The sequence below is a fragment of the Serinus canaria genome, chromosome Z (assembly GCF_022539315.1).
Source record: "Serinus canaria isolate serCan28SL12 chromosome Z, serCan2020, whole genome shotgun sequence".
In the NCBI taxonomy this organism is placed as follows: domain Eukaryota; kingdom Metazoa; phylum Chordata; class Aves; order Passeriformes; family Fringillidae; genus Serinus; species Serinus canaria.
The window spans coordinates 45,203,906-45,225,531 of NC_066343.1; the positions used below are offsets into that span (position 1 = coordinate 45,203,906).

Consider the following 21,626-nt stretch of genomic DNA (forward strand, 5'->3'; position numbering starts at 1 on the left):
TGATCAAATTCCTGGCCCTCCTGTGGAGCTGCTGAGACAGATCCACATCTTTCTTGTGCTAAGAACTCCATAACTTGAGGTAGGGTCTCACATGGGCAGAGTAGAGCTTCCTTGACCTTCTAGTCACAACTCTTTGGATGCAGCCCAGGATGTCATTGGCCTTCTGGGCTGTAAGCCTGGAGTATTAGCTCATGTCCAGATTTTCATTCACAAGAATTCCAAAGTCCTTCTTGACAGGGTTGCTCTCAATGTTCCCAGTCCGTACTCTTATCTTGGAAAGTCCCAACCCAGGTGCAGGACCTTGTAATTGGACTTGTTGCACCTCATGAGATTCCCTCAGGTCCATTTGACAAGTGTGTCTAGATTTTTCCAGATGGCACCCCATCTTTATGTTGAATCAGCTGCACCACTCATCTTCATGTCATCTGCAAATCTGCTGAGGATGTACTTGTTGTCTTCTGTTTCATTGATAAAGATATTAAAGAGACCCAGTCCCAGGACAGAGCCCTGACTTGTCACAAGCCTCCACCTGGACACACAGCCATTGATCCCAACTCTATGGCTGCCTCCATCCAGCCGCTTTCTCATCCACCAAATAGTCCACCCTTCAAATCTCTCTCTCTAATTTGAAGATAGGGATGTTGTGTGGAACTTTGTCAAAAGCCTTACAGCCTCATCTCCTTGCCTTCTATGTGCCTTAACATTGCTTCCATGAGGATCTGCTTCATGGTGTTCCTAAGTACAGAGATGGGGCTCAGTTGTCTGTGGTTTCCTGGAGGTTCATTTCTCCACTTTCAAGAAATGAGTGATGTTTTCTTTTTTCTAGTCACTGGGGACTTTACCTAAACCTCTGTGACTTCTTAAGTAGGATGGAGAGTGCCTTGGCAACTACATCAGCCACTTCCCTCAGTAACCTAGATTGCAGATCATCAAACCCCATTGACTTGTGCCTATTCAGTTTCATCAGGTTGTCTCAAACTTGCTTTTTGCTTACAGTGGGAGAGACTTTGCTTCTCCCAGCCTGCACGTAGAGGTTCAGTAACTTGAGAGATGCGAGAAGCCAGACTGTCACTGAAGACTGAGTGAGTTAAGGAGTTCCTCACCTTTTTCCATATCCATTGTCTCCAGCTGTCCATTCTTGATTCTCAGGGAGGTACACTCTCCTTGGTCTTCTTTTTCTGACCCCTTATACTTATAGAACCCCTTCTGATATCTCTTTGCATCCCTTGCCAAAGCCTCTTTCTTCTGTGCCTTAGTATTCCTAAACCCATCTCTACACCCATCCAAACCATATCTGTGTAGTCTTCCCAGATCATCTGTCCCTAGTTCCACTGGCTGTGCATTTCTTTCTTATTCCTCAGTTTGAGGAGCAGATCCTTGTTTAGCCATGTTGGTTTACAGCTTGCCTAACTTGCTTTCTTACCCGTGGGGATGGACCATCCTCAAAAAGCTACCAGTCCTGGTAAGGTCCTCTGTTCCTAAGGACAGTTTCTGAGGGAATCTCATCCACTAATTCTTTCAACAGCTGGAAGTCCATTATTCTAAAGGTCAGTTCAGACTTTGCCTTTTTTCCAAGTCCGTGATCCTTGAGATCAGTGATTTAACCAGGGCATGGTCACTACAGCGAGGCTGCCTCCAATCTCAGTCTTTCTAACAAGCTTATCTGCACTGGTGAGCACCAGGTCCAGTAACACTTCCTCTCTGTTTGGTTTGTCCAATACTGGGACCAGGAACTTGTCCTCATGGCACTCCAGAAGTCTTCTGGATTGCTTGCAGTCAGCTGTACCACTTTCCTAACAGACATGCAGGTGGTTGAAATCCCCCATCAGGATGAAAGCATGCTAGCATGGTGATTTCTGTGTCTCAAGGAAGAAGTCAACAGGTTCGCAGATATCAGGCAACCTGTGGTAGACCCCAGCCGCCAGGTGTCCCTCATGGATGCTGTCCTTAATTGTTACCCACTGGCTCTTGAGCTCCTCCTTCTTTCTTTTGAGAAGGTTGTAGCCCTTGATTGAAATGTTCCAGTTGTGTGATTCATCCCACCAGGTTTCTATGAGTCTAGCTAGATTATAGACTTTCAATTTCATGATTCTGGTGTAATCGAGGAACTGGTTTCAGTTCCTGTTGCTTGTTAGTCATGCTGCCTGTATTGGTGTAGAGGCACTTAAGCTGGATTATGAACCTCTTCACCTTTTAAGAAGAAGCCTCCTTACTATATTCCCTTCCCTCTCCCTCACCAAATCTAGTTTAAACCTCTGCTAAATGTACCAGTGTTAAGACTTCTGTGTATAAAGTGCCCGGCTCAGGGATTCAAAGTGCATGAGCTTTAATAAAGAATAGCAATCTCCTTGCAGGACATAAGCAATTAATTTATTTTCTATGGTTAGAATTTCCCATTGCCCTGCTTAATCACCCTATAAGTCATGAAGTGTTCAGTGGCAAGTGAAAATAGATTATGTGCCGAATCAACCCAATGTAACTCAGAGAATGACATTTTTAGCACTGTGACAGTGTTAGTCTGAAGTCAAACTATGGTGAGTATTTTTACTGAAAGAAGGAAGTGAAAGCAGGACATAACATAACTCTTATTTTTATACAGTTGCTGTTTAGTCAGGGATATGGAATTTTTTAAGGCTTAAAAATTAGTTTGTGTAAGGAATTAAAATATTTTTATTAATGATTTCTACCTTTTCTTATCTAGATAAATGGCCAAATCCTTTTTGGAAGGACTCATCAGAACGCTTCTTCAATAATCAAATGCGCACCATCTAAAGTTAAAGTAATATTTATCAGGTAAGTTATGATTAAAGGTTTGGCGGAAAAGGTTTAGGTTTTAATGTGCTCAAGTTTCACACTGTGCTTTTTATTTTTAATTTTGGTAACACAGATTTGCTTTTGAAGACAATCTTACTACTTATTAAATATGTCTTGTAATTTTCTGTTTTGATATTTCTATTGTGAGTGCCAGAAATTAAGAACCAGACTTTAACTTGTCCTAAGAAATATTGGGTGGTACTATTGCCTTCTTACTACTTGTTTAATTAAATATATTGCAGAAATAAGGATGCAGTAAATCAGATGGCTGTTTGCCCTGCAAAGTCAGTAGAGGCTTCTCAATGTACTTCAGGGACACTTCAACATCAAGAGGTAAAGTAAATATTTATTTTTATTATTTGACCAAATACTATCATTTTTCTGGATAGAGGAGGATCATGTCTGCTTAGTAAATACAGTAAAAGAAAAGGAAACTCAGAGAAAAGCAAGTGATATTTTAGTAAAGTTGCTAAATTTAGTACAGCTGTCATCAATTTTGTTTCATTTTATATTCTTCTGTACGATGAAGTAAGTCTAATTTTCCCTTCAATTAGAGTTTTAGAAGTTTAAGTTAAACTAGAAAATGAGCAGACTCACTTTAAATATTTGTACAACCCTTGTTTTGGTGCAAAATGTTGGATATAGTCACTTACAGTCACTTTTTTTTTTTTTCTTAGATTGACATCAGTGTTGCAAACCTGAGTGCATTTTCTGACTTGAGTTCATGTAAAAACATTCAGTATGTGGAACTTCCTAAGGTGTGTACTGAATTTACATCAGTCATATTTTTATCCAATAGCTATTCACTTTTGTAGTGCTGTCCCTCTTACAGCAAATAGTCTCTTATTTACTAGAAGCTGGAAAAGAGGTTTCTAGAGATCTCCTCTTCCTGTTTAGGAATGGACCACAAAGTATTCCTCACAGAAAATCTGTTTTTGATTTGCTAATTGCTTTGTGTTTCTGGAAGAAGTATTCTCTTGTTCTATTTGCCCAACTTCTTTTAACCCTCTCTACTGATGGTTCCTCAGGTTAAATCAATGCCCTAGCTGTTCAAAGTAAAAAGAATCACAGTTTACCTTATAATTTTCAAAGGAATGGGTTTGAATTTAAAAGTATTTCAGATTTATCTTGGTAGACAGTATACTGTCTGTTTGGCTGAATCTGTTCCAGAAATAGTTTAAAACAAAATTATTGCTGCATTGTGAAACCTCAGACTTGGTATGTCAGCAGGCTTCACCAGTCTTTAGTGATTGTATTCTAACATTTTGATGTCACAGTACTTAACCATTTGCATTTTTCTCCAGGATCAAGGAGGCTTTGGAATTGCCATTAGTGAAGAAGACACAACTAATGGAGTAGTTATTAAAAGCTTAACAGATCATGGTGCGGCTGCAAAGGTGTGAGAACGTTTGAAATCTGATTAGCGAATGAAGAATGTTTTTTGGAGTAGCATCCATAGTTCATATTTTTGTTGTATGTTTTTCCAGGATGGTCGTATCAAAGTTGGAGATGTGATTCTGGCAGTGGATGATGAAATTGTTGTGGGATATCCTGTAGAAAAGGTATTTCTGAAGTGTCAGGAATGTGGCAGAAAGCACACTGCTTAATGTAAAAGGTGATTGTGTCTTAAACTAGTGAGGTTCTCATGACTATACTTAATTGTCAAACCTGACTAATAAAACCAAAGATCTGCAGGCACTGTCTGGATAAGGAAACTACTGCAAAATAAGCTAAAGCCTAATAAATTTATAGCTCAACTGTTGTTTTACATTAATGCACTACGTGAATCCTCCTGTCTCTGCTTTGAATGTGATTTTATTTTCCCTGTGGTTCAGATCTGATGACTGAGAGACACTTAGTAGTGCGATAAAAGCCGTGAACTATTGCTCAATAATGACTCTGCATAGCTAGTCTACTTTAAGGGTGTTAGAACCAGTAAAACTAAATAGGTGTAAATTTGCATGAGTGAGTTGTATCAGTGGTAAATCAAGTAATAAACTGTGCTTGTCCATGGAAACCGTCTGTAGTAACAGTCTCATTATATTCCAGGCATAGTATTTCAAACCTTTGGAGAAAAATATCTCCATTTTATAAATAACAAGATTTATTTCTAGCTTGTAGCTCTGCAAGCTCAGTTTGGGTTCTGTACTAAATCAAGAAGGCTGTTTTTCTAGCACCTATCTTGCTACCAAGAAAAGTGATTCTTTAGGCATGAGTAGATTACTTTCTGTTTGTTAAAGGGCAATTAGGAGAGCATCAGTCATACTTTTTGATGTGCTGCTATCTCTGAGGCAGTTAATAAGTAAGAGATAGTGAAATTGCCTGTAAGGAGGTAGGGGTAGATAAGCTTTATAAGAACAGATATTGAGTAAATAATTTCTGAAAATATCTCTACTGAAATGTAAAGTCTCAAGAGGATTGGGTGTCTTTCTGTAAGACGGCAATTGATTTTGGAGGTTTTTCAGTATCACTTTGAACTAGATTTTGCATTACACCTTGGCGTCTGTCTCTCCCTTCCATAGTTCAGGCAGTATTTTCAGGTTTTTTTTCCAGAATGACAGTTGCACATTTCTTTAGTTCACTAGATATTTTGGCATTGACTTCTGTTAGATCAGAATTGGGCTCCACCCAGCATTGAAAGGCAATACTTCTGTTTCTCTAATAATTGCTATACAGTATAGTATTTTGTCTAGAGAAGCCATTGAAAGACTGCCATATTCTCATCTACTATAGTTTGGCAAAGTTTCATGGAAAAAGGTTTCTTAGAAAAAACATCAATATCTGTGTTGGTTCCTTATGAGACAACCTGCAAGATTGTGACACGTAGCTCCAGTTTGCAGAGCTGTTATTCTGCTTTATTTTTAATTTGCAACTGAACAGTCCAGTTACAGTTTCCATAGGCTTTTCTCTTTATCATTCAGTTTATTAGTCTCCTGAAGACAGCAAAATCTGTTGTGAGGCTTACAATCAACCCAGCAGAGACAGATAACCTAACTACAGTGCCAGCCCTTTCCAGCGCTGTCCCAGCAGAGAAGAGGAATATGCAACCACCAGCAGCTCTCCCCACTTCCAGCTCACCAGAACCAGAAGCAGTCAAAAGTAATGTTTTCCTTGTGTGTCTGTATTCACTGGGGTTGTAACATGAAAGCAAAGACCCAGCCTGTAAGTTTTCCCTTTTTGTGTGCACTGAGCTGTCTTCTGCGTTTTCTAGTATTTCCAGATGACATATTCATATATGTATAAATAAAGTATTGTGCCCCCATACTGAAGACTTACCTCTTAGCTTCCTGTTGTAGAGGCAGGAAGATAAAAGGATTTTCTCCTCCATCTCAGACATGCAGCAGGTGCCTCTGTCATGGTTGTCTAGAACTAAGTAAAAGGCATTCCTTTAGGTCAGGGAGAAAAGTCATGTCCATTTTTGTGGAAAAAGAGCATGGTTGAGAATGTCTTGCCATTTATGGCTAGCCACATTTGGCTCTTCTCCTTCAGAATGGAGAGTCACGATGTTTCTGTTGGATGATAGTCATTGGTTAAGCAAGATACTTTTAAGTTAATAATAACTCAAGTAATGCACACATCATATAGATGTTTAAATTAAGTTCTATCTTAAATAGAGTATATTGTTTAGAGTATCTGCTTTGGCTGTCCAGACTATAATCCAGGTACCTGATGGCATAAAAACCACAGGAGGCATGGCAAATAAAACTATAGGATAGTACTTCTCTGTGGAGGAGGGAGAATTGGGAGTATCATTCTCTGTGGATCAGCTTTTCAGTACTCTGTACAGCTGTCAGTAAACTCTAAAAAAATGCTGTTTTAAAGTCACTTTCCTGATACTGAACTCTATTACTGTAACCAGGAGGTTTCATTGTTGTTTTAGACACAAGCAGGTCTTCAACTCCAGCCATGTTAACCTCCGACCCAGCTACATGTCCCATCATTCCTGGATGTGAAACAACCATTGATATCTCCAAAGGGCGCACTGGTCTTGGTCTGAGCATTGTTGGAGGAGCAGACACTTTGCTGGTTAGTTGGAAAAATATATGTGTCACTCATGTGAAATAACAGTAATGAAAATAAAGTCTGATAGATTTTTTGTCATTTGTTTCTAAAGCATTTATAGAAACACACAAAAGAAACAAAAATAAGAAAAAAGCCCTTTCTAAAATTAAAAGGAAAAATGAGCTTCCTAAATATTTTGGTTATTTTTTCATTATGCATCTGACTTTCATTCTATCTGACTTTTCACTGATGAATTATAGTAGCAATTTTCAGTTACTTTTGCTTCAAAATGGTGCCTATTCTTTCAACATACAATTTTGATGTTGTTTTTGTTGTTAGGGAGCAATCATTATCCATGAGGTATATGAAGAAGGAGCAGCATCTAAAGATGGACGACTGTGGGCTGGTGATCAGATACTAGAGGCATGGTGATTTCTTTGGCTGTTTTTGTTTTTGTTGTTGGCTAAACCTTCTGTATTTGTCTGCTGGAAGGTCTGCACAATTTGCCATTGTACACTTTTATTGCAGGTGAATGGAATTGACCTCAGGAATGCCACACATGATGAGGCCATTAATGTTCTCCGTCAGACACCCCAAAAAGTTCGTCTGACTGTGTACAGAGATGAAGCGCAGTACAAGGAGGAAGACATGTATGATGTGCTGAATATAGAGCTCCAGAAGAAGCCTGGTAAAGGCCTTGGGCTGAGTATTGTTGGGAAAAGGTATGTAATGTACCTGGAGATTCAGTGACTGGAACTTGCTTATCGTGTTTCTTTGTGGTCTGGTGCTCAGATCCTGTGGGCTTGAAGGCCATACATCTTATTTTTGTGCTTAAGCTAACCAGTCTTCCCTGGAGGAACTAAGCCAGTGTTACTCAACAGAAAAATGAGACAATGTTTATTTGTGTTTCAAATACCATGCTATAAACATGACCGTCAAACAATACTTCAATGTGAAATTCATGTGTGTATTTGCAGAAATGACACAGGTGTGTTTGTGTCAGACATCGTCAAAGGAGGAATAGCAGATACAGACGGGAGATTGATGCAAGGAGACCAGATATTGACAGTGAATGGAGAAGATGTCCGAAATGCTAATCAGGAGGCTGTTGCAGCTTTGCTAAAGGTATTGGGAAAAGAGAAGATGGATAAGAATGAAAAACTGAGATCCAGGTTTTTTGAAAGCTTTAACTTTATTCAAACTGAGATCAGACTGTTACTGAGATGTCAGTGAGATGATCTGGGGATCCAGATTTTAGCTTCCTGAACTCTAGAGCATTCAGATTTTGGTACTTTGCCTGATAAAACTGGGAGTAGTGGTGGTGCAGAAAGTTGTATATTTATGAATATAGGGCTTATAGACGACCTTTATAGAATACCATTACCTAGAATAACTGAAAACTTAAAACTGTATTCTGTCAAACACACTGATAGCTGTTCAACTGTTTTGCAGTTTCAGAAAGATACGCAGAACTGACTTCAAATGATGGAGAATTCAGCAGAGTAGTTGTGCTAAAAATGACTAATTTCATAGTTTGTTTACAGGGGCCTGTCATGACAGGACAAGAAGATATGGCTTTAAACCCAAAGAGTAATTTTAATTAGTTGTTAGACAGAAATTCATTAATGAAAGAAGTGAGGATGAGGATGAAATGAGGATGGTGGGGCACTGGAGTAGGATGCCCAGAGGTGTGGATGCCCCATTCCTGGAAGTGTACAAGGCCAGGTTGGATGGGGCTCTGAGTAACCTGATCTACTTGGAGACATTAATTTTTTTGTTGTTGTTATGTATGTCTTGTGCCACCTTACATCCATTAAATTCTACAATGCGTTTTTCAAGCATTTGGTTTAAGAAACTGCTTTCTCAGAGTTTGCTGAAGTAACTACCTGCAGCTCTTGGAGGCAACCTAATCTTGATAATTTTTTTTCTGATGTCCTTCCCCTATTTGCAAATCAGAATGAAGTCAGATATACAGTATTTCCTGTAGTCGGCCAGGAAATCCAGCTGGTTAACCACCTTGTCTGTTTTTCAGTCCAGAATTTTGAGACATGCTGCATGGTAAGGATTCCACTGAGTCAGCATTTTCAGTGGAGAACTGTTTCACTGGAAAAAAATTAACAGATGCTAATTATAGCTGTCTCTTGGATACATAGGCACATGGTCATTCTTCTTAACACTCACATTCAAAGGTATATTTTTCCAGATCTTGAACAGGTCCTTTTAGATTTACTGGGGAGCAGGGGAGAGCAGGTCCTAGGGGAGAGCAGTGGTCAGAAAGGGAGATAGGAGGCCTTCTGTATTTTCAATCTGTGCCCATTAGTTAGAATGCCAGAACAGGATCTATGTTGTGACACTGAACTTGCTAGTATACTCTTATTTGGTTATAGTACTTTTCCTTTCTTACATGATAGTTTTTTATTTAAAACCACTGCATTTTTTCTCTGTATGCTGTACCTCTCCGCTGAATAAAAATGCCTTTTCATGTAGGAAATATCTTTCATTTTGACATTTTGGAGTATTTCATTGATTCAACTTACCATTCATATATTCAAATTTTAGGTACTTCATCATTGCTCAGTAGTACTTGTAGTTAATTGTCATAGCCCTGAGGAATGGGCTTTTAAAATACCTTAGGCATATTATTGTTAATAATTGTTTTGTTCTCGTAGTATAAGTGGAATAAACCATGGTCACACACATGTAGGCAGTCACTATTTCCTATTCAGATATTCATTCAGTTTTCATTTGTGAGAGTAGGAACTAGAGTGAATTGTCTTGAACTGCCTAAAATGTATTTTGCTGGAAAAATATTTTATAATCTTTGGAAAATTCCTGTGTGTTTTAAGTAGAATGAGACAAACAGAATGTGTCATCAGTGAGAATTCTGTCTGTTCTTGCAGTGTTTCTTTTGAAGTATCCTCTAAAGTATGCAAAAAAACTACCAGCTTTTCCCCTTACTAAACTTACTGGATCTATCAAATGGGAGAATTTAGCAAGAGGGAGAAAGGTGTAGTAAACCAAAATAGGAATTGATTTATTCAGGAGTCCTACTGGAAAGTATTACCTCCTACTTTAGCGCATAATTTTAAAATCTCATTTGTAGGTTTGTGTATTTGTGAGGATGTGGTAATTTTAGGTACATATTTCCTCAATTTTCCACTTTGAATAAGAATTATCCATATGTTTTAACATGACTAAATTCATACAAGCAGAGAAGAATGGTTTTGCCTGAGCTTTGATCAAGTCTTTTCCAGGACATCGAGAAATCAACATTATTTATAAAATAAAAAGCAATTTAGTAATAAATCTTCTTTAGTGGCATTCCTAAGAGAATAGTAACAGGATATGAGGTACTGAAACTTTGTTTGAATGGATATGTCTGGTTGGTTTTCATATATTGGCCTATTACTATAGATTTTTTCTGGCAAATGCATGAATCTCTTTTAGGATAATAAAGTTAAAACATGACAAATAAAGGCAACCTGATGTATTATTAAATTATTTGAATGCAGCAGTTTCCTCTTACAATTTTCCAGTGGAAGAAAAAAAATCAAAATAAGAACAAAACTGAAATTTCTGTATTAATACATTGCAAATCAATGTCTTCTCTTGACACTATTTGTATTATGTTGAAAGTCTAATTTTCTTAGCCCTGTGGTAATAACTTTTCTAGTTTTTTCAAAATAATGTCTTGATTTTGAAATATTTAATTGCAGGCTGAATTATCTCCTGAGACCTGCATTTTATGTAGACATGTGAATACTCAATAGAGAAGTTAAAATCTTCAAGGCTAGTGAAAGAACTTTCCAGTGTGCAGTCAGTCCATATCACCCAGCTTATTGCTGGGAGTCAGATGCCTACAGATGTTTAGGAAATTTTCTGCCCAAAATTTCTTAGTTATAATGGTGTCTATACTCAGTAACAGATAATTTCAAAAGTTTAAGAGAGATGAGTAGCTTCCAGTTTAATTACCATGTTCTCAATCATATTAAGATAAATAATGATTAAGACTTTGATGTGTTACACTGATTTTAGTTTTTATTGAAAAAATTATATGTTGACATTGCAGTTCAGAAGCTATTCCTTATTAAGCGCAATGTAATAGAATTATTCCTCTTGTGTGATTTTCATGTCTGCATTGTAATACTGATTTATCTAGTATTAAAAAAGTATCCTGCTTAGTATTGAGTAGCTTTGTGTGTGTCAGTGGTCCTGCCATGAGCTCTATCTGCAGAATGCTCATTTCAGGATTGCTAGTCCATGGGGTTTTGTTCCGTCTGTCCATGAGGTTTTTTTTCTTCCTCCACTTTCTAGAAAGTCACTTAAATATTGTAGCTTTTAATCTTGCAGACTGAAGAGATATGTTACAAGTAACTGTTTCTTTAGTGTTCCTTAGGTACAGTAAGACTAGAGGTTGGAAGAATAAAAGCTGGGCCATTTCACTCTGAAAGGAGAACATCCCAGAGCAGCCAGGTATGTAACTATAAAACTGGTTTGTTTAGGAGAAGTAATGTTAAATAATGAAAACAAATAGAAAGATCGCTTTTATGATGACAATTATTTTTCCATGCCTGATACAAGATGGAAACATTTTGCAGCTCTTCAGTAGCCATTTTTTATGTTCAGTTTAGCAAGTTGTATCTGTTATAGACGGCATCCGGACAAAAATATAATCCAGAAATTACTTGGCTCCAGACTCCAGCTTGGAAGGAGAGAGAACTCAAATTCTTATCAATACCAGAAGAAATTAGAGTCAACTTTAAACCTCATAATTACTGTCAGAGTAGTTGGCATGCAGTGGAGTATTCCTTCAGTAAGCTTAGAGAATTTTTCTATTCCTTGCATGTCCTTACTGTAGTCTTGCCTGCCAAAAGCAGGAAACCTGTGCTCTTTCCATCAGACTTCTCTTATTTATTTTATTGTTGGTCTGATGGTGAATTGCTACAACCCCAAATCTATTTCTGTATTTGAAAGCATCTTCCATGGCATAGCAGCTTGCACTGTGATTCTGTCCAGTAGGAACTATAGTTCTGAAAGCTCACATATAATCTGAATAACTTCCTTTGGTTGTGAACTGGGGTATTAAATATAAAGTATTAAATATAAATAGTTTTAAGACATAATTAAAATTCAAGTGAGCATTTAAGACTAAATAAAACTGACAATTTAGGCTCTCTTCAGAATTAGTATTGCTAAATAGCATGAAAACGTGCAGACTCTGGCTGGTGTTATTCTAAGATGAAGTTCACAGTGTTGAATGTTTTGAAGAGTGTGTCACAGGGGACTGTTCTCACTAGGAACCATGTTGTTATTTTACTTGCCCTTCAAGTATAGTGAAGATCATCCTGGAAATTGTGCAGGTCTAGTTGAGTGGAGAGCCTAATCTTAGTAGCAGCTGCTGCAGCAGCTGAACATTTGAGAGTCCACACGATGACCTACTGCTACCTGTATTCTGTCTTTGCTGTGGTACTTGTAGCTAACTTGCATTAGAAAATCTCTATAAGGTGATAGCAGGGGCGAATACCAGGACCTTGTTGGCCCTCAGAAGAAGCACTTCAAAGCTTTGCACGGGATTGTAGAAGTACAATCTCTGTTGGCCTAATGATGCTTCAAAAAAGAGTTATCTACAGTGACCAAAAAATTCATGGAGTTCTCTGACTCAGTTTTGACTGGGCACAGAAAAAGTAAAATACTGCAGAAAATAAAATCAATACAGTGAGTTACAGTTTTACTTTCAGTAGCTGGGTCGGTGAAGCTCCTCTCTAATCCCACTCTAACATTGTGTGTAGGTCAGTGAAGGAAGTGGCAGTCTCTCATCGTTCAGTTTCCCAGTGTCTGGGTCTGGTGCACCTGAGGTCTTTGAAAGTGGCCTAAAGAGGCATATCAGTAAGTTGGAGAGTTTTTTGGTGCTTTCAGTATTTTATACATGTGAACTGGTAGCTGAGATCTTTCTGTTAAAGTGTTAGAACTATGTGATGTAGGCCTCAAAGTGATTCCTTAGTCAGCAAAATGCTGTACAAGAGATTACTGCTCAGTAGAAATTGGGAGCTTCTTATATAAGCAGTTTAAATATTGACAATCTAAATTGAGCCATAATTTTTTATTTAATCTAAATACATTATATGACAAGCTGTGTCATTCCTAGAGATCCAGATACAGGTGGAATAGCTGTCTCATGCTAAATTAAAAATAAAGTTATTTCTGATCAAAGTATTGCTAGAAAATAATGAGTTTGAGCTTAGCAGTCTTATTCCAAAAGTTATTTAAATGGAGAAAATTTTTGATTCTTTCACCTGTTTTAGAAGTATTTCAATCCAATTATTGTAATGATGGCCACTATCAAAATCAGATTAAAATGTATATAACAAACAAGCAGAAAGTTAGAATCATCATAGTGATTTGGATGACTTTATTGAAAAAGTTTTCTAGAAATGCTTATTTAACTTTTTTTTAAATTTATCTTAATTCATTTGACAGCAGCTTCTGAAATACAGGGACTAAGAACAGTTGAAATAAAAAAGGTAAGTTGTAGCATGCAGTGGCATAAATCAGGAATAGGTTTTGTAGATGTTTTCAATAGGTGTCTTTACAGAATGAAAGAAGTCTATGCCTATTCATTGTTTTAGGAAAGGATCAGGAAATTAATTTGTCTGTCTTTTCAGTTTGGGACTGCACTGTCTATGTTTTTATGTAAAGTAGTGTGACTTACATTATCATGCTTTGTGAGTTGTGTTGAAACTAAAAGAAGGAAGAGATACTGGGTCTTACTTTTATTATCACCAGATTGAGTTAAATGCAAACTCTGATGTGGTAAAGTCAGGGGAATTGTACCAAAGAACGCTGGTTTTTGTTATTTGATATTTTTCTTCACACGTATTTTTAATGAGCAGGTTCTTGCATGGCAGCTGCCAGGTTTTCAAGTGTGAACTTAAGTCACCTTTATTATGCATGTGAGCTTAGTCACAAACTGCATCTTATTTTCCAAAATATTTATACTTACTTGTTTTCACTTGGCATCTAGTTCGCTTGATTACATGGATTGTATTCAGCCATTCTTTTAACACTAGAATCTGCAAATAGCAGTTTGCAATAGCAGTTTTTTCAGTGAGGTATTATAGTGGTAAGCAGCTGGTTTCGGTCTTCATCGTTTGGGCACTAGGGGGAGCATAAAGATTAATTCTGGTCTCCAGGAGATTCGTAACAGGGTATTCGCATAGACAGTACTAAGGACAGCAATTCCATCTCATTGGTTTTCCTTGCTCAGACCTCTGTGCGTACATTAAGAGTCAGGTGCTGAATTCTGTAATTATTTAGTTGGTTAAAATAAAACACACAACTAAATTAGCAAATTTTCTCTTACGACTGAGAGGAAGAAACATCCATTCTGATTTCTCTGCTTTCTTGAGGTAATGCAAAAGCATATCAGCTTAAAAACTGGCTTGACACAGGAATTCTAATCTTCATCAAATAGGGAGTTTAGCCATCTTTTGAGGTAAGCCTACTGTTGTCTGTGTTTTTCTTTCCAGAAAAATCTAATCTTTTTTTCATTACTATAACAGAACCCTACAGATTCACTAGGAGTGAGCATTGCTGGAGGAGTAGGAAGTCCTCTTGGAGATGTTCCTATATTTATTGCCATGATGCACCCAAATGGAGTTGCAGCTCAGACTCAGAAATTAAGAGTAAGTTAATTATTAAGAAGGCTGTAAAGATTGCATGGGTAATGTGATTACTCGAGATAGGCAGTAAACTCGCAGTTCAGTGGTACAGTCTAAAGTGTGTCTGGCTGTGGAAAGAATTCTTGCTGTTTGGATTGATGAAAAAGGAGCGCAGATTGGTAGCATGGGAAAATGTAATTGCTGACATATGCTAACTTAAGAAAGGAAGTGCTAAAGCAGTCTTGGATCTTAGAGTTAGTCAGCTTGTGAAAATTAAAAGCATAGAAAGTGGTTCAGAAGGATGCTTTCTATAAACAAGGGCCATTGCTGAGTGTAGTGGTCATTCCTGCAAATGTAGGTGTGCAGTCTATTTTATCTGTCATGTTTCCTATGCTTAGGACAAAGAGATTACATTTTAGGCTCTGAGTTAGAGTGGGAGATTTTATCTGAAGCTGTACTTAAATGCATCTGCATCAAAGGCAGTTGAATTTGACTCAGGTTTCTTGGAAGATCCTGTTTCAAGATGAAGTCAAACAGAATCTCGGATGATAATTTGCTACATCAGTCTGCCTTCAGGTGGCATGCAAAGTGCATTTCTGGTTTTTAATGCATATTTCTAGAGTTTTAGGATCAGTTCTGTAAAGCATCCGTACTTTTTACACTGATTACACTAAAATGGTGTTATTTCGCTAATCCTGATGTTGAATTACCTGTCTTCATACCGGGCCATTTCCTAGTTCTGCTGTTGTTGAAAGTGACAAATAAATCTATGTAACTTAGTTAGATTTTCTACATTTTCTTCTGTAGGTTGGGGACAGGATTGTTAGCATCTGTGGAACATCTACGGAGGGCATGACTCATTCCCAAGCTGTTAATATCTTAAAAAATGCTTCAGGCACTATTGAGTTGCAGGTAAAAAATCCTCAGTGACATTTTGAATATTTTCTGAATACTGTTTTGCCAGCTGCTACATTGAGCTATTTTAGTGTCAGCATTCTTTTACCATTGATTTCCAACCTCTATTCCTAGGTTGTAGCTGGAGGAGAAGTGAGTGTCATAACTGGTCAGCAGCAGGATCCACCTACGCCCAGTCTTTCATTTTCAGGACTAACTTCAACTGGCATTTTTCAGGATGATTTAGGGTCAGTAACTATAGAATGTGCAGCCTCTGTAGCCTGTTACTTTAGATGATAGTCAACCTATAAACCTTACAAATTCTAGCAAATAGTGGATGACATTTTTGTGTTGATCATGATTAACATATTTAGTATACATAAAACCTGTGGGCCATAGGTCCTCTTCTGTGGTTTTCATTATGCAATTTGCTGTGCTGCAAATTTTTTTGACTCTCTGTGGACTTGGTATGTGATCTGATTTCTTCTACAGCCTCTATTGCTTCTCTGAGATTGGGTAGCTAGGATTAATTGATACACCCTGAAACTCTCTTTCCACTGTTGTATCCATGTTTCTGTAGTGTGCTCTCTACTGCTAGGCAGTCAGGAGTGTCAGATGTTTCTGGTATACAAGGTATACTGCTTCTGGTATTCTGCAAAGGTGGATTATGTAAACAAGTTTTGTGTCAACCTCTGTCATAAATCTGAGGCATTTTTTATTTTGGGAAAGGAGAAAAAGAAGAAGTATTCTTTAGCCACACATACCTACTTTGAAAAGTAGAATTCCAAAATTTCTTACTATCAAAGTATATGTGGAGAAATACACCTATAAATGGTCTATATAATAAACACATATATACAAATATACAGTCATCTATTAGGAGAGAAGCAATTAAACCTTAATAGCATAAACTATTTGAGCTAATTCTAGGCTTTACAGGATTTTTAAAGTAGATGTTACGGAATCTGGAAATGCGTGCAATACTTCTCTAATTCGCTAGTAAGTGCTATTGGTGGCGCATAGCAGCCATAACTATGCCCTGCGCTGTGTATTTGAAATAGCTACTTCCATATAATAATATGGGCATTAGGGAGTTTACAGAGTTTACATTAACTGAAATATCCAGTTCTTTATAACAAAACTATTTGTAGTTCTAGTGGAAAGAAAAATGTACTCGTTAGCTTAAAAGGAGTAATGTTTTTTGTTGAATATTCTATGCGTTAAATCCGAAGTTGAGACAGAATACTCTTTTCCCTTTTCTTAGACCTCCTCAGTATAAGACCATTACTCTGGACAGAGGACCAGACGGCCTTGGCTTTAGTATTGTGGGTGGCTATGGCAGTCCTCATGGAGACTTACCCATTTATGTGAAGACAGTGTTTGCAAAGGTAGGTGGAAATTTGTCCAATCAATACATTTATTAGTTCACTGCAATTATTGTTCTAAATCTTGGCCTGGGTTTGCAGTCAAAAGAATGTTGCAGTTTCTCACAGCTTCTCCTTTTTAGTGCAAAGGCTGAACAAAATGTGCTTGCATCATTTGAAGGCTGTAGTCTTCAAAAGATTACGAATTTCCAACTATACATGATTCAGCCTATCAGCAGAGTCTTGTCCACCTCTCAAGACTGGAATTGTGTAATACTTAGGGAAAAAAGCTCCTTTGCTTTATATTTAGAGTGTGCTTTTTTCGGGTAGTAGAGGGAAGTGTTTTATTGAGCTCATACTGGACCTTCAGAGAAGTTCAGATGCTGACCTGGATTTGATAATTTGGATGGCTCTAGGAAACAACAGAGAGTCAGAGAAAACTGGAATCACAAATGCTAAATTTTTTAAAGTATATCAGAGTATAAAGCTGTCTTTTGCACCACTTGGTGAAAAGTTCTGCAGGTCTTGAAAATGTTACTTTTATAATACTAGGGTTTAAATTTTACACCAGCTGGAAAAGCAGGGTTGACGGAACCAAACAATCACGTGGTTTCAATTTCTAGATGTGGGACTTAGACTGGGCAGGGTGTACTGCAAAATTAGCAGTCTTCCCAATATTTGGCTCTATCTGTATCCCTGAAAACCAAACAGGTTGCAAGAGGTTTTCTTTTCAGGACTGTGTATCAGGGAGAAAAAGAAATGTGTGAGTCTGCAGTTACTTGTTTTATCATTCCAGGGTGCAGCAGCAGAAGATGGACGCCTCAAGAGAGGGGATCAAATCATTGCTGTGAATGGGCAGAGCTTAGAAGGGGTGACCCATGAGGAAGCAGTTGCTATTCTGAAAAGGACAAAAGGAACAGTCACTTTGACCGTGTTGTCATGAACTGGCTGCCTGTCAGGCTAGGGTCAATAAGACAATATTGTTTACTTTCCACATAGTAAAGAGAATGGAGATGTTTATGTAGTCTTCTTGCTCTTTCAGCTTCACAGGACTGTGTTACAACGCTGAAGAAAAATAACATTTAACCATATTTTTGTATACATTAAAAGTACTTCTGTCAAACCACTGGGATGAAGTTATGTTGACAATGGAAACACAGGGATATTTTTCCTGTTAGTAAGTCACCATGAAAAAAAATGTTGCCATTAATAACCACACAAGGAAATGTTTTGGGAAGAGACTTTGTGTTTGAGTAATGTTGGAAAAATTATAAATTCATCAAGTCAGCACAGAGGTTGCAGGGGTAGCAGTAGTCAGACAACAGGAAAGAGGTTATTGAAGAAAGAAAATATTACTAAATCAGAGATTTGGGAGATAAGGGGGAAATGTATGTAATCTGGAGGCAGAAGGTTCTTTAGAACTAGATGATTTTTAAGGTTCCTTTCGACCCAGACTGTCCAATGACCATATTATTTCACAATGCTCAATAGGAGGAACTAGTTTGGTGACTTGGGTAGATTTTTTTGCTAGGCTTTTTGTGTGTTTAAATTTTTCTAAGTCATGGTGTATCTGAAAAAAGAAAAAAAAAGAACACTGTGTTTCACTTGGCTTAGGTTTGAGGGTTTCATTATTTTGATGGCAGGGGGGTGTGTTGGTGGTGGTGATGGTGGTTTTGGGTTTTGTTTGTTTGTTTTGGTTGTGGGTTTTGTGAGACTTGTGGTCAGGGCTGAAAAGTCCATGACTAGTGGAAACTGTTCCTGGTGACTGAGAATGTCCGGCAACTGCAGTATTAGAAGAGCTATACTTTTAAAATAGGAATATTTTATAGTCCTTTTGGAAGAAAACAACTTTTCTAATATGAAGTGTCTAAAAGCAAATGTCCTCTTCCAGCGTGCAACACCACGTACACGGTCAGTGCAGACATTTCTGCAAGCTGTTTGCTTCAGAGCTGTGAACAGACCTCTCAGAGCAGTTCTGCTTAGCTGCCAGCAGATGTCTAGATATTGCCAGTGTGGAAGGAGTTGACATTAATGGTGTTGCTGCTATTATCACTAGCAGCAGAGGTAGAGTCCTCCTTGAACTGAGGAGGCATACAGCTAGGAGTCATGGATTGAGCATGGGTAAAGACCTGAAAATGCCTCACAATGAAGGTGCATAGTGAGACAGCAGTGAGGGTTTGGATCAGTAATAAGCAGAAGAGGAGCTTTGACAGCTACAACTATTATTTTGGGGATATTAATTTTAGAGGCACAAATAAAAGCTCTAGTAAGTACAATGCAACGGTGGAGCTTTGTTTGATCAGCAGCATGGTCAATAAATGCATCACTTTCTCATTACTTAAACTTTATCTGAAAACTGCACTCAATTGTACACTTAGCTGATTGTAACCTGCCTGCCCTTGCCTGCCATGCTCTTAGGAATCTGGCAGATAAAGCATGCTTTTTCCAGGATTTATTTTCCTGCAGAAAAACTTAGCTGAGTCTTTTGAGAGAGGAAGATACCAGTCAAACTAGTATGCTATTTAGCACGAGGATGCTTTGCGTTAATTAGCAAAAATGGAATTTTATCAAGAAGGCTACTATCTCAACTATCACTTAGGAGAAATATGAACTGAAAATGCAGGCAGTGGTCAGGCCATTATTAGGGGATAATACAAAAGACTAGCATTCATTTTAGTGGGTCACAAAAGCAGTATTAGGAGTGTCTGTCAAATAGTATTAACAAATTGATAGCTATGTGTAAGTGAACTAAAAAAAAAACCCCACTCTTTGTCTTTTTAACTATTCTAGAAGTTACATTGTGGTAGGCTAAGATGCAGTAAACTAGATGGTACCATTGCTGGATGCTGCTGTTATTGAATTGCTTTTGTACTTATTCCGTGCATAGAATGAGAGATGCCTACATTAGAGTATGTAAAGTCACTTTAAATAGTATCTATATTTGTAACAGAAGTAGTGTACAGCTATTTTGTTACTGCTTTTGTGTCACAATGGGGGATTTAAATTAATAAATTTAAAACTGTCATGATGAAGTTCTGGGTGTGTTACTAGTTGCTTTATAATAGCATGCTTGCATTATTCATTCTGTTCATTCTGTTGCAAAAGATTAATGCAAAACAGCTTAATAGTTGAAAAAAGACATTACTCTCGATGTAAACCTTAAAGCATCTGCTAAAAATTGATTTTTTTTTTAAAAGATGTTATCTTCACTTGCAAACCCTTAGGAAATTAATGAAACTGTGAAGCTCTTTTGCTTTTTTGTAACAGAGTGTTAATCATTGTTTCAAAAAACATTCCTTCAGGCATGGTATGTGCCATGAGGGACATGGAACTTGGGGCTCAGAGAACGGGCTCTCCCCCAAGCCCCATGCCCAGAAACTGTTGCATGACCACTGTTTAGTGGCTGCCATGCACTGGACCATGTAGTAATAGACTTTTCAGGCACAGGATATTTGGTTTTCTCTACCATTTTGTATTCAATGCAACTTTCCAGTCACAGGAGTTAGTCCTGTAAGGTGCTGGGTACCATGGCCTAGTTGTACCAAGTTTTATGGTTTTTGTTACATTTTTTCCATGTTACTGCTGTTACAGTTTTGGAAGGGTCTGGCATCTAAAAAGGCTCCATCCCATTGTCTGGTCAGATATCCAGCCCTTTTTTTTAACTCTCAGCTATGTATTGCTGAGGGCTAATCAGAATGGTAGTAATGAAAAGCTCTTTAATTTTAGAGTGATATTATAAAAGGGACTGCCATTTTTAAATTGTGGGTCTGAAATAAAGACTGCTGATTCATAGGAATGCACATATTTCATTTCTTGACAGTTAGCAGGTATTGTTGGCATGGCTGCTTTTCTGTTCATTCTTCTGTTAGATTTTATTTCTGGGTTAGCTTTATGGTAGCAGTAGTATTGTTAATTCTCAGCTGAGAGAAGGGTTGGAATTTAATAGCTATTGCTGATCCCCTTCACTCTATTCAGTTTCTTTTTATAAGAAAAAAAAAAAGAAACTGTATATTCTATAGACCTAGATGAAGAAAAAAGTGTCATCCTTGTTGTTAAGTGTCAGGATGTTTTGTTTTGGTGACACAGACTTGCAAGTTATGTGGAAGTGCTTAGGTCATTTAATAGTGTTTTGCAAAGATAGCCTTACCTCAAAATCGGACTGACATTGGAAAGGGTAATTTGTTAGATTTCTACACGCACTTTTTCTTGCTTTTTAAAACAAATAGTTCAAAGCATCTAAAATATTCTTATGTAGAGGGCACTTCTGTTTTAGGTTGCCACTGAAGATACCAAGAATAAGGTTTTCACATTATTTACAAATTTTATTAAAACTGTAATTTTTTTTAATAGTAAACAGTATTTTCCTTAGCCTATTCAATACTGCAGTGTGGATTTTTATTTTGTAAAGGGTCATCATGCATGCTCCTCAACAGACATGTATATCTTTAATATAATGTCTTTTATAACCAGTGTTGTTACAACCAGTTCATAACCAGTGTTGTAGGGCATGTACTTGTGAAGTTTGGCCACCTGTATTCATGGAAGTGGTAACCGTGACAGGTAAGAAGATCCAATTCAAGCACTTGAGAAGAATACACCTAGTGGAAAATGATGCTCAAGCAGATCGAGGTTCCTGTGTTCTTATTCTCCTGACATAAAATCTTCCTAAGCTTTCTACTCCCTGTGAAAATGATTGTTTGAAATGGATAGAAAAAAATGTAGATATTGCTTGTATTTCAGCAGAAAGGAGATTAAATTCTGGTAAGATATTAATTATAAAAGCTGCATATACCTGAGCTGAAAACCACAGAATTTTCCAAACTAAATTATTAGTTTTGAATTGAAGATTTTTTGTTTAGTTACAGCACCAAATTGGTTTGTGAAAGTAAGCCAA

At 37.5% G+C, this 21,626-nt stretch overlaps 1 protein-coding gene across 15 annotated transcripts in view; it reads left to right on the plus strand.

Moving 5' to 3' along the window:
* MPDZ (multiple PDZ domain crumbs cell polarity complex component) overlaps positions 1 to 20,886 on the plus strand; it is a 95,133-nt gene extending 74,247 nt beyond the window's left edge. For 13 of the 15 annotated variants that reach the window (XM_050986624.1, XM_030236687.2, XM_030236689.2 and 10 more), the window contains 18 exons: positions 2,702 to 2,793; positions 3,057 to 3,147; positions 3,492 to 3,572; positions 4,119 to 4,211; positions 4,302 to 4,376; positions 5,736 to 5,913; positions 6,695 to 6,840; positions 7,156 to 7,239; positions 7,345 to 7,538; positions 7,794 to 7,941; positions 11,203 to 11,289; positions 12,606 to 12,702; positions 13,294 to 13,337; positions 14,376 to 14,498; positions 15,282 to 15,386; positions 15,504 to 15,616; positions 16,633 to 16,756; positions 17,529 to 20,886. In XM_050986624.1, coding sequence (XP_050842581.1) covers positions 2,702 to 2,793; positions 3,057 to 3,147; positions 3,492 to 3,572; positions 4,119 to 4,211; positions 4,302 to 4,376; positions 5,736 to 5,913; positions 6,695 to 6,840; positions 7,156 to 7,239; positions 7,345 to 7,538; positions 7,794 to 7,941; positions 11,203 to 11,289; positions 12,606 to 12,702; positions 13,294 to 13,337; positions 14,376 to 14,498; positions 15,282 to 15,386; positions 15,504 to 15,616; positions 16,633 to 16,756; positions 17,529 to 17,675 — 2,022 coding nt within the window. In that variant the 3' untranslated portion in view covers positions 17,676 to 20,886. Of the gene's footprint in view, positions 1 to 2,701; positions 2,794 to 3,056; positions 3,148 to 3,491; positions 3,573 to 4,118; positions 4,212 to 4,301; positions 4,377 to 5,735; positions 5,914 to 6,694; positions 6,841 to 7,155; positions 7,245 to 7,344; positions 7,539 to 7,793; positions 7,942 to 11,202; positions 11,290 to 12,605; positions 12,703 to 13,293; positions 13,338 to 14,375; positions 14,499 to 15,281; positions 15,387 to 15,503; positions 15,617 to 16,632; positions 16,757 to 17,528 lie in introns of those variants that run through there. The other 2 variants (XM_050986625.1, XM_050986630.1) reach the window with 2 other exon arrangements.
* The last annotated feature ends 740 nt before the right edge of the window (positions 20,887 to 21,626 follow it).